General features: G+C 37.1%; 1 protein-coding gene across 1 annotated transcript in view; it reads left to right on the top strand.

Annotated features, from left to right (window-relative positions):
- Window positions 1–11465, top strand: part of qless (decaprenyl diphosphate synthase subunit 1 qless) — a 39287-nt gene extending 27822 nt beyond the window's left edge. Inside the window, exons 5-8 of the mRNA XM_076115643.1 lie at window positions 4062–4151; window positions 6477–6608; window positions 7274–7468; window positions 9396–11465. Coding sequence (XP_075971758.1) covers window positions 4062–4151; window positions 6477–6608; window positions 7274–7468; window positions 9396–9617 — 639 coding nt within the window. The 3' untranslated portion in view covers window positions 9618–11465. The remainder of the gene's footprint in view (window positions 1–4061; window positions 4152–6476; window positions 6609–7273; window positions 7469–9395) is intronic.
- The last annotated feature ends 2135 nt before the right edge of the window (window positions 11466–13600 follow it).

Raw genomic sequence — 13600 nt, forward strand, 5'->3', positions numbered from 1 at the left:
AGATGCCCGTCGGTTTCGCAACCTCGCCGGACCTTCCGCTCACTCGATACGAAATACCCTGATCAATGATCGACTGTAATACAAACAGGTATCGATCACAACGATTGCTTTACTTTGATTTATCTGTTTTATTATCACAAAGTTTGTACATGCCGATTAACTTTGATTTGATATTTTGTTTGAAATAGGTTTCCCTTAATATTGCTACAGCAATGATTGGTATATAAATTCTGCAACGTTTTAGTTTATTAATTTTAGTTAGTTAGTGAATAGAAAAAAGTCAGTCAACATTTGGTTCTCCAATAAATAGTGTTACGGGCGATAGGTATAAAATCGCATTAGTTTAGGTTGCAGTTCGGTAGGTTTGGTACAAGTGGTGCCTCTGTCAGTAGCCGGTGTCCAAATGGTTAGTGTTGTGAGGAGGATGAGGGGGGAGTCAAGGCCGGCCGCTTGACATAGATCCCGCCACATTCACCTTCCGTCCGCCGTCGCCGCCGCCACCACCACCTGCCCACCACTGTCAAGGCTACCTTGCGAAACAACCGACTGCATATATCTAGTTATACGAGATCCGCTCGAAGAAATAATGTCGCAATTAGCCAACAGCCTGTGATAACGACCTTCGGCTCCTTCACAGGACAATTACTATCCTCTGAACAATCAATAATTTACTCAATTACCTGTCAAAGGGCGAAGTTCCGTGTGTAATAAATATATTCGAAAATAGCTGTTACCATATAAGTCTCGGTATTTCCCACTGATGATACGCCCTTTACATGCATCGTTTCCAAGTTCCGACGATGCGGAAATTTTTTCGGCCCTCAAGTAAAATGTTTTATTATAATTTTTTTACTTTATTTACTACACGGAAAACTTTTCTGTTACCGGGGTTACTGACACTGCGTCGCCGCGTCGCCTTGAAAAGGAGCTTTAAAGCTTTAATGTATTATGCTACAGTAAAGAACTCAATGCGTAAAATAAACATTTCAATTGTTTTAATAATGTATGTCCGTATATTTTATGGCACAACTTGTTCGTTTCGGAGAGTGAGTACAATATAACCACGGGTTTAGTGATTCAAGCAAGGTGCGAACTTGCATTACAATGTATGGGTGTAAATGAATTACAGAATAGAAACTACGACGCATTCGGAATTAAGTTGGCGTGAAATCGTAGAGATTTTTCTGGTAAATTATTCATGTGGCTCACGTTGGGCAGACTTTCAACGTGTTCTTGTGAAAGCCTTTCACTCTTATCATGGGAGTTGCATATATTCCGTACGTATTGATCGTACGGGTATATTTGTTATCAAATGGTGAAATGTTGCTGTGGAATCCATTAATATGTAACTTCCTATAGGGTAGTTGCAAGTTGTTAACTATCTAGTAATGTCACTAACGCATTAGGTGCAATTTTTCCTGTAATTAATTAGTCATGAAGTTTGAATTGACGAGGATTGCGTTCGCATTTGTACGAAGAGCGCATCGTTACAGTGTGTGTGGACTTGTGTGGAGGCGTAGACTGTAGGCTAGTCCGTGAGCGTGTAACGGATGCGTTTTTAGCCCGGTTAGTAGACGGCAGAAAGTGTGTTAACGCGTGCACCGATTTGCGCAACGGAGCGCGTACGACACGCGCCAGCACACCGCTCCCGTATGTGGTCCCGTTGCTTATCTATACTTTATAATAATAGACCAAAAATCTAATAATAGTACGAAGTAATTGGTCCAATCTAAAGCGCACACAGTATTATGTACTAATCGCTTAGTCTGCATTACTGTTACAAAACTTTTTCACGCCACGTTAACCTTGGTTTTTTTACGTTAATTTATGATCTTATGAAGCGAAAAAAACTATTGCATCTGAAATATCTTGTACGTACATAATCCATAACATACCTTAAATTGTATAATTTATCTTACAAACTCTTTCAAGTAACAAGTTTTCGAGTGTCACCCGAAATTCATAATTCTATCCTACTTAATGTTACAAATATGAAACTTTCCGATGATGCATGTTACTCTGCCACGCAAAAACTGCTCAACAGATTTTGATGAAATTTGGTACACAATTTTTTACAACACAGGATTTCATTTTTATTTAATTTACACGGACAAAGTCGCAAGCTTAAGCTTGTGTTACATAACAAACAAGCATTTAAAGGTGTGTTAGCGAAGCAGCCGATGATTGAACATTGAGGCTATTATTTTATAGAACCTAATTATTATTAACCAAATACGTATTAAGCACGCACGTATCTGATGGTAAGTACTAGCGTGACTTTAATCGATTATTTCGTTCATGATTTTATTAGGTGCGTAGGTACTTTGAGAATTATCTTATAATCTCAAGTTATTATCAGCTTTATAACTGTGGTTCGAAATAATTATAGTGTAGCTTGGGTCTACTACTACAATAATTGCTATTCAGAATTTGTCTTAGTAAATTTGCGAAGTAACTAGTCTTGCTACGACGTCAATCTGTACTGGTATCTTATTATAATATTTTAAATTAACATCGAAATTAACACCAACGTGACATACATTATGTATGTGTGGTTTACTTAAGGATAATGATATTCTGTGGGTTAAGTAAATATAAAATCTATATTAACGTGAGATGAATTGGTAGAAGGGACTACGACCTGAAGTCACGTTTCTCTGTGGTTTTAACTATACAAATAGTGATATCTAATTACGTGGATGTTTAATTAACAAACATTTGATTGTAATATTTGTGTGTCATCGACTGCAAACCGGACCCGCGGCCGGATGCCTTCATTCATACCACCTTATGGAAATACGCATCGCGTCATCGTCAGACCACTTTCACATTTTTTGATTTCCTCCACTTAGATGGCATGGCGTGTTCTTTAGCACTGAATATTATATATAATAGGTGGTCAAGGACATACGCGATAATCATAATATACGTGAATGTATTATACCTCCTAAAAGTAGGTCTCGAGATTGCATACAAATACAGGTCCGTAAATGTTTTGCCGAAACTGAAGTCTGGGTTGTGCTTAATTGGGCCGAGGAATATTATGTAAGTCTCTATAAACAATCGTTCAATAAAATAACGATATTAAAACACATAATCGATTTTTCAAAATACTTAAAACATGATGACCAAAGTAGTTTTGATTGAAAACATTCCAAAACAATAAAAAATTGTAATTTGTGTGGCGATAGTTTCACAATTTCGGCGATTGAATATTTTATGTTATGTTTTTAATTGCTAATGATTAGAAAGAAATTCAAGTTAGCCAAATCAATATAAACTGTTGGATTCATCGACTTACGTAATTATATGAATCAGACTAAATGAGCAGTTTTATTGTAATAATATTTCAAATCTTTATATCGTAGTGCAGACGCACACATATGTACATACTTCTCGTAATTAAATGCCTATCTGCTACCTGTATCACATTCTGAGTGTTGAGTTATTTTACCGTACTCATGTTTAAAAACTAGAAGTATTTGCTTGTTGAATCAGGTCGTCCTATGTAATAGGTATGATAGCGCGTAAACCCGGCCACTGGATGTAGGCTAACAAGTGCCCAGTGATTTAATGAGAAGTGGTTTGTGGTCCCAGCGAGCCGGCGCGCACTCCCGCGCCCACACTCGGAAGCGCGCGCGCCGCCGGCGAAACGTCCGCTCCGACATTAGTATGCGACCGAACACCGCATCACAACTTTCTCGACATTCTTGCCAACAACTGGAGAAATGAGCGCCATCGATACATTTATAACAATCTGTGTTATTTACCAAAACATACATGACTCACACCTTGAAGAATGTGAATTAGCTCTTATTTGGCAACATTTGACCTGTTCGCAGGGAAAATATGCACAATACGTACCTATTGTTTAGGACACTATTAGTTGGACAATAGTCTGCGTCCCGTCTATTCCACTGTAAAAAAGCAAATTCAATGCAAGCGTTATAAGTGCCAAAATGAATTGATCTCAAAAATGTGGTCATGTTTTACGTGTACCGCTTAGGTGCGATATAAACATTGAAACGTTAATATTAATATTATGATGTGATTGTTTCCAGGTGGCGATGGCCGGCGACTTCATCCTCGCTGTGGCGTCGATGATGATAGCTCGCTTGCGCAGCGACGACGTCACACTCGTGCTCAGCCAGGTAACAACACATTATGTTACAGGACAACGCATAACACAAACACTTACGCAACATTAACGACCTAATAAATATTCAACAAGCACTAGTCTAGCATTTGTGCACTCCGAGACGACTTCTAAAAACGAACCTCGGTTTTGGCCTTATGACTACGATCCGCTCAAGAACCACTTAGTCTATACGATGTACCTTGCGAAATCTTTGATGATTGTAAAAGCTTTTAGTGTTAACTTAGTATATGGCTACAACAGATTATGTAGTATTCAAATCTACATCTACGGATATATGATATTATTATTGTCTTATTTTTTATTGTTTTTACTTAGTGTGTAAGAACATCCTTATACGTCTTCACGATATACAAAATGTTCTAACGCTGTACCCTTACCTATAGTGACTAACATCTCCTGAGTAAACAAGCAGTTTAATCTTATAATTGCTTTGTAAAAAGTTTAATCGAAAAAAAGTTGACCATATACAATTACCAGTCATTATCAAAAGTTTACATTAACAAGTGTAGTTTTTAATGTGTATTCAGTACGTACCTAGTTTTTACGTTACACCTACATTAATAAGACGATCGTCTGCTTCAGTAGTACACCTGAAACAACGAGATTTGTAATTATTGTTGGCTCGTTATTTATGATTCATTACTATTGTTAAATAAAAAAATAGATTAATGATTCGTAAGTCATTGAATTGCATTTAATTGTAATAATTGACATTTGTAATTTCAATGACGAAGTAATCTTCACTCGTATTTTCCTTTTATTAACTCTAAGAGTTAATTGTTTAATCTTATACTTTTTACCACAATTTATTCATCAGAGGATCTACATAATACATTTTGTCGATAAATCGTAAATATCCTTGCGAAATGACTTGCTTTATCTTCTGTATCTTCAACATCTATTGGCATCTATATTTTTTTTTATTAGCATTAGTTCACCTTCAAATGAATACTGTCATAATAATTTGATAAAATAAATAAAGTAGCCACAAATCGACCGCACATTCATCGCAATTTACTTGAATATTAGACCGCTAAGAAAAGTGTATCACAAATGGGGGCCGAAACTTTATGATGCAAACTGATGACTCTGGAAGAAAATTTTGTAATATTTAATGCGCTGTAATACAATTTGTATATGCATTATGTTTGTGTGTAATATTATTATTGCGTGTCATCACATTACTCCCATTCAGTCAAGTCAAGTAGTAGTATAGAGCAACCATTACTTTAATACAGCCTTTTGAATGTTCGTGCGCGCACGCATGCTCAATTGGGGTCGAACGTTCGGCTAGAATATTCATTAAAAACAATTCATCCTGTCGACCTTCTTAAATGCGATAGCAATAACACCGCGTCCTACCTGTCTAATGAGATTTTTTCTTGAATTTTGGATTTTGTTGATGATTGTATTTAGTGGAGTGTTTCAAGAATAAAATGTTAATGATGTCATTTAGGTTTAATGTCTTATCGACGGTAAACTCATATTGTAGAGCTATCGCAATAACATAGAGGCTCCCATATAATATTCGTAGGCGTATCGAAAACTATGTCTCAATAAAATCATAATTTGATGATGATTTATATGAAGTATGCGTATTGCGTATATTTGAGAAGCGTGTGGGAGTTAGATTCTGTTCGACTCTTTTTAAATTTTAAATTTCGTGGGTATAATTTGACTCAGTTCTTTGAGTAGCCGCATAAACTGGTAGAAATTATTTCGAAGGTTTTCATGACTTACGAAACTTGTCTAAATTGTGACCTTTAAATTTGAATAATGTTAGCAGTTGAATAATGACTACTCTCAAGTAGATACATGCAAACATTACTTTCGCAAAATAAAATACGTTAAGATTTTTTACATAAATAAATAATGCAAAACCGTTATTTATGTATAGCAATTGCTATAAAAATATTTAATAGCCCCGTCTATTAATTTTACTTAAAGTTTTAATCACTACATATTTTGATCATAACTTATGTATTGTTTTTATGCCAAGGTTCATTTATATAAAAAAGAAATACGTATGTATATTTTTAAATGTCCCACCGAGCTTTTACTATTTATTTCCGTGGTTCACCAACTAGGCTACTACTAGATGATTATTTACTAAAAACTGTTTATCTATTGTTTCACTAACAATTTTCAATATCTTAGACTACTGAACTTATTTTGACGAGACTTCGCAGTGTAGTAGCTTATGTACGAGAATAACACATAGGCTATGGAAATATAGCCCTTACTAACAGCGTCGTGTTCAAGAGCTTATTATACAAGAATTTAATAAATAGTATTAAATGTAATTGTTTGCTTGTAGGTGGTGACAGACCTCGTCCAGGGAGAGTTCATGCAGCTCGGCAGCAAGGAGACTGAGAATGAACGGTTCGCACATTACCTCACTAAGACATACAGGAAGACTGCCTCGCTCATTGCTAATTCCGTCAAAGCGGTAAGATTTTTGTTTCAACTTCTATAATTAACAAACCCTATGTATTATTTTACATACATACCAGTACATTCACAAAAACACTCCTTTCCCCACAGAGGTATACCGAGTACAAGTAACTCCATTTGGTTCCATCCTTACAGACTTTGATTGCCTAATTTACTTAGATCTTGTCATACAAGACCGTCGCTCGGTAAAGAATAAATTTAACCCATTACTGTCTCACTGTCGGAATCAGAGCATCCCAGACCGGTATATGTTCTAAAGAACTCTCAGGCATGCAAGATTTCATTATGATGTTTTCCTTAAAAATATTATTACTTGTTCTACTGCGAATAAAACAAGTGATCAAATTTCTAAACACACTTGGAAAAGCCCGTTAGTGTTTTGCCTTGGATTCAAACCTTTGAACATTTGCGTGGGAGGCGAAAACTTGGACACTCGGCTATCACTGCTATATTGTATCTACTTCTAATATTATACATGCGTTTGTTTGAGAGACAGTTCTGCTGTATAGGTCAATGGGGTGAGGTGTTAAACATAGGCTGTTATTTGTTATTTTCAAAACTTTAACCCTAAATGCTTGGATTCATCCCGTAGGATGTTTTTTTTTTCTTACGAAATAACTATTGTTGAGTTACCATTTATCAATTGTTCTGCTGTTTCAGGTGGCTCTACTAAGCGGGGCGGACGAAAGCACAAGCGAGTTAGCCTTCCAGTACGGACGTAACCTCGGCCTCTCGTTCCAGCTGGTCGATGACCTGCTGGACTTCGTGTCCTCGGCACATGCAATGGGCAAGCCAACAGCCGCAGACCTTAAACTTGGCTTAGCCACAGCACCAGTACTCTTCGCTTGCGAAAAGGTAAACCAATGTACAACTTTTTCAATAATTCGACTACTACTGTAAACTTTATAAAGAAGCTGGGGTATTCGTGATGAATTTTTTAAGTACTTTCCTCAAAAATTGGAAATATTTATACGATGGTCTAGGTTAAGTTTGATATCCAATATCTAAAATAGGCTTTCAGAAAAACTTAACGCTAAGGCTAGTTATACTTAACCCTTTATGAAGTGTAATATGTCTACAATCTACATTCTTACATAAACGACACCTAGATAAAGCGTTGTTGCTAATTTCAATTATTGCGTGACGTTAGTGCGTTTTGGATTCGACTAAATAGTGTTAAACCGGTCGCCCTACCTCAACTCTACGTACTCGAGCCATAACGAGTGTTTACACACACACTTGCGTAAAAAATTGCGCAATAAATATATACGTATGTTCGGCCACACCTGGGTCATTTGCACCATATTGCAAAAAATATCCACGTCTTACAGTGTGTCAACGGGATGGTTAGGAAAACGTAGTTAAAACGCTCCATTCACAACATACTAATAAAGTGAAAGTTCTCATGAATAACGTCTCGGACGCTTTGTATTCAAATTCTCTGCGATAAGTATCCAAGGTCTAGGCTGTCTAAGTCGACTGAAAAGATTTATGCGTTAACCTCCGACACGAGAGAGCTCGAATGGTCACTATAAACATATATAGGTAGCTTTACGATAGGTACTGACCTAAATAGTTCTGCTCAATTTCGCTTTTAGTTTCAAACGGTCGCTTCCGAATCGATCACGATTGCTGTAAAGATTCAAAAATATATCGGACGCCTTGCTAAAGATATACGACGTCCGATAAAAACTCTAGCGATTCAAGGTTTTGCTAAATATAACGCGATCTTAGCGCGCGTTCTAGCGTCAACAATGTCCCACTAGCGCCGGGATTCTGTTTCACAGTAACTTTAGTTTTAATGCAATATAATTCGGCGCTCTAGTGGGATGCGGTCTGTAAATCGATACTCTAGAGCCGGTGTTGTCGAGTATCAAGAATTCGACATTTTGGGTCTATCCCACTAGTCCCGTTGAGTTGTCCCGTGACGGGACAACTGGCACTATTTTGTCCCAGTTGTCCCGTGGCGGGACAAGTGACACTGTTTTGGTGCCAGTTGTCCCGTTGCAGAAAAATCACGGGACTAATGGGACAGACGGAAGGGTCAAATCAACTGGTTCTATTGAGTTGTTGTGTGACAACAGATACTTGGTACTTTGGTAAGATAGCAGACGTTATACAAACTAGTACGTTTTAACAAAGGTAAATAAATTATTTAAATGGAATATGCACTATACTTGTGTAGATCAATTGTAAAACCAAAGGTATTTAAACCTATATCTTAGTAATAATACTCAAAGTGTACACAGGGATAGTTACCGGATTGTGTCCCATTACATCTTTGTTATACTAAAACTGTCTAAAAAGGTCTCTGCGAGTTTGCTCACTATACAAGCCTAAATGCTAAAAAAAACTTCTTGTGAATTTAAAGTTTACATAGATAAGCGGACAATTCATCATCTGCTAGTGCCAAAGTACCAAGTACCTATTGTCACACAACAATTCAATGGAACCAGTTGTTTTGACCCTTCCGTCTGTCCCATTAGTCCCGTGATTTTTCTGCAACGGGACAACTGGCACCAAAACAGTGTCACTTGTCCCGCCACGGGACAACTGGGACAAAATAGTGCCAGTTGTCCCGTCACGGGACAACTCAACGGGACTAGTGGGATAGACCCGACATTTTTAATCCACTGCAAAAATTGTTCCTACGGCGCCCGCTGAAGACATCGATCAGACTTCATATTAAATTTGTCGATAGCGTACACGGTCGTCGATTGTAGTAGATCACAACTCTTTCTGACAAATGACATAGCAGTAATGAATGTTTTCTGTCCCGCAGTACCCGGAGCTGAACCCGATGATCATGCGGCGGTTCCAGGAGCCGGGCGACGTGCAGAAGGCGTACGAGCTGGTGCACAAGTCGCGCGGCCTGGAGCAGACGCGCTTCCTGGCGCGCAAGCACGGCGCCGAGGCCGCGCGCCTGGCCGCCGACCTCGCCGACTCGCCCTACCAGAAGGGGCTCGTCGTCACCACCGACCTCGTGCTCAACAGGATCAAATAGGCGGCCCGCCGCCGCCGCGATCTCCGAAGCGGCTTCCGTCTCGTGTGCTCCGTTTTAGGTTTTATGTATTCCCGGGAGTGCCCGCTTCGAGAGATTCGCCCGACCGCGCCCGACCTTCGGCGCCGTGAGTGTCGGCGCGCGAAACCTCACAGATCCGAGTACCGTTTCGACGACTCGGAGGCGACGGACGATTTATTTTAATTATTTCGGTGTGTCCGGGGCGAGTGTGGACGTGAGTGCGCGAGGGACCGGATACGTATCGAAAGTTCACGCGGGCCTACACCGTGCGCCCGATAGATTATGTTGCATCCTTCTACGTAACATTCTGGAACACTATGTAGATCATTGTTATATTATTGTGATCAGTCGAACTGATTGTCAAATAATTATTATGTTACATAATGTTAAAGTATATATTGTATTAGTATTTATATAAGTATTTGTACTTGTGTCCTTCACTTGTGTGACCTGATTTATTTTAAGATATTTTCTACGTGTATCGTGTACATATACGTGCACGTGTACGTGTCACGTGACGTGACGCGTCGTGACGTGCCGTGACGTGTCGCGATACGTTAACGACGCGAGCTGTCGCCGAGGGTGCGTGTATGTCACTACCCGTTACCAAATACTGTTGTACATACGTGTACTATAATATTTTTACGCTCAACTGATGTTTAACGAAATATCGACGTTTATTTTTGCTATGTATGCGAGTTTCATTGATATTGTTGTATATAGCGAGGTAGGTCTTATATGCTTTCGTTTTATTCGTTCTTCTATTTTTATCGTGCAATCTTTATGTAGGTAGTTGTAGAGATAGAATGTACCTGTGTCTATGCACAACAAGGCTATCGACGATTATCACAAAATTACTGACACTGTCTTATTTCACGAGTTGGTGTACGTTTGTTTCTTATTGTATGTATTTTATGGTGTGTAAATACTGAGAGTCATTGGATAAGTTACCCGTGTTTTATCTTCAAAACCAATTACCTCAATTTCTTTAGAGTACACGTTGCATACTAGAGGTGTATGTTATATTCTGGTGTAGTATTAAATTGTAAGTATTTGAGACCGCACAACATGTTTAGGCAAAATATTAACGTCCGAGGCGATAAGATTTCGATATTTTTAGCCAATTAGTACATATTACAGATGTAAATAATACTAACACCTATAGCTATTCAGTGTAACTGAGATTTATATAGACAAATGGGATATCAGAGAACCAGAGAGAAATGCACCATGAGCGCAGTATTCTTAAAACTTTTCTTGATATTATTTAACAAAATATTAGTCATTAATAAGGTAATATAGTGTAAGGCCGACACGAGGACTGATACTGCACTTAACGAGTTCATTTCGAGCGATAGAGTTCACTACGTCCAGTAGAATAAGGTTCTATTTTTAATTAATGCCTTTCCTTAGTGTAGGTACTTAGTCCGTCCGTGGTACGATTTATAACATCCACTGGTAATTAATTTGTGCGTGAAATCTTGTATTTAGCCTTAATGAACACGCAATATGTTATAATTTTATTACATGTGGAAATATTGAGGAACGGAACTACTGGCGTAAAGAACAACGGTAATAATGAGTGTATTGCGCATCACATTGCATCAATAGAACTAGCCATTGAATGTCTTGGTCGTTGTGTCAGCCCATACGATAAACGGAGATGGAGGTGTATGTTTTTTGTACATTAAAAATGTTAAACAATGGGAGTCAATGAATTTTATTTATATGTATGTAGACATACTGTCATAGGTCATATGTTTGTAAATATTATTACTCTGTAAAATGGTAAATCATGAATAATTTTTAATATAAACATTAGTTACAAAATATTGTTTTATTTCTACTTATTTATTAAAATCATTACATTGGTATCCATAACAAATATACAACATAAACAAAAAAATTACAAATTACCGAACCCATTTCTAAGTTATTAAAGCCATGTCACGATAACAGAGCACAACGTTGATAGGTACAAGGACGCGCGTGACATATTTACAGCAACTGCGTCCTTGAGAATGTCGTAAAAATATATCAATTTTGCAAATTATTGGTGACCCATTTTCACGGAATCCCCTACACAAATTTGTCCGCATGCAAGATATGTAAGTATATGAATGAATGCAATAGGAGTCGTTTGAGCTGCGTGTTTGCGGCGATCGATCGGCCCGCGCCCGGCACCGCCAGGACGAGCCAAATGCCAACTGAAAAATGACATGAAAAATGTATACGACCTACTGCACTACACAAACTAAGTACTAACCTACCACCTTCAAATTTATATTGTTACGGTTGTACCTGCTATTCGGTTTCAACCTAAGTTTATCTTATAGTATTTTAAAAAATTACAAGTACGCACACAAGAAGTTCGTGTCTTACAATACCTTATTATTATAGATAATAGTTTTGTAATTACTAAGTGTCCATTCATAACGGTTCAATAAGTGTAACTAGTACTGAAATAAATGAGTTTTTATTTAACCAAACAGAATATAAAGCAATCAAGTAATTCCACATGTTCTTTTACTTTATGGCAGTTCGTTCCAAAGTTTATGCGCCTGTGGAAGTTTGTAGTCCTTGATCGTCTCGATGAGTATGTTGCTTGCTCGTATATTTAACGTAGGAGCAAAACGTGATATCGCGTTATGTAAATTCGCAAATTCGCGTAGGTTTTCTTATTGATTAACGATGAGTATTCTACTTTTTGTTTTGCCAAACTCCTGCCAGGCAGGAACATTCGTTCCTCGACCATACAGTCACATGACAACACTGACGGTGTAGGTAATTCTGATACGTTTACAGTTCATTTTCATTTTGAAGTAATTTACAAGTCTAGCCTAGATACCTAACTTATTGATTATAATGGTTTACATATTAAAATTTTCATAATAAAAATACGTCGGCGGTTAATCAAATGTCTGACCTACTCAATGCTCTATTTATATTCAGCAAGTAAAGTTACAACAATAGCGATAATAGGCACCGATGAGTTGCAAAAAAAAGCTTGAAGTGTAAATGAATTAGAAATAGTCATAGGGTGTTAAAGTGTAAACGTCTGTGGTGTAGAGGCCAACCGAAATAAAAAAAAGACGGAATAAGGTAAGGACTCGGAAAATATTATCTTAGATTCGTTCCTAGTTTCCTTTCAACTTATTTTTAGAATATACTTACCTTTCAGTTAAGAAATTCTACGAAGTTTTACACTAACGTTTCTAAGGTTAAGTTATTAATTTTATCATTTCAAAATGATTTGTTTTGATTTGAGAGAAAGCCTAAAAACTTGAAAAAGGGATAAGATTCCCTTTTCCAAGTTTCTTTTTTTCTTTCTCTTCTGAAAAAAGGGAGAACTATCCAGTGTTTAAGTGTTTATTAGTGTAGGCAGGTAAAATAAGTAACTTTCAATTAGTTTTAAAAGTCACGTTAAAATTTCAGTGAGCATTTATCTCAATTTAATTTGCAAGAATGAAGGAACATAAAATGTGTATTTCTAATAACATTTGTAGGACAAACTGGTTAGTTATTTAGTGTACGAGTTAAAGTTCATTGTTATTTCGTTAATATCACTAGGTCGCCGCTAAGGTCGTCGAAGTGTGCTCTAAATAATTAAGAATCTAAGGCCATGCAGGCGTCAAACACGTTGGTAGGTTCCAACGTCAGTTACTTATAATTATTTATGTTGTACTTAAAGTTACAAATATTTTAATTATTGTTTTCTTATTCAAGTACCTACTTAATTAATAACTTATTTCTAACTTTTTAAATTATTTTTTTCTGAATCATGAACGCATAAAGTATTGGTACATATTTCTTTAATAATTATAACCTCCCCAGAACTTTATGTAAGGTCACTTGTGAATTTAAATATAACTAAATAAATACCTCCTGTAAATAATAATAAAGATTAGTATTTTTGTACAAGATGAATTATGTTAACTTTTTAAAGTTTTTGAACACCAAAATCA

This window comes from Anticarsia gemmatalis, chromosome 6 (genome assembly GCF_050436995.1).
Source record: "Anticarsia gemmatalis isolate Benzon Research Colony breed Stoneville strain chromosome 6, ilAntGemm2 primary, whole genome shotgun sequence".
NCBI classification, from domain to species: domain Eukaryota; kingdom Metazoa; phylum Arthropoda; class Insecta; order Lepidoptera; family Erebidae; genus Anticarsia; species Anticarsia gemmatalis.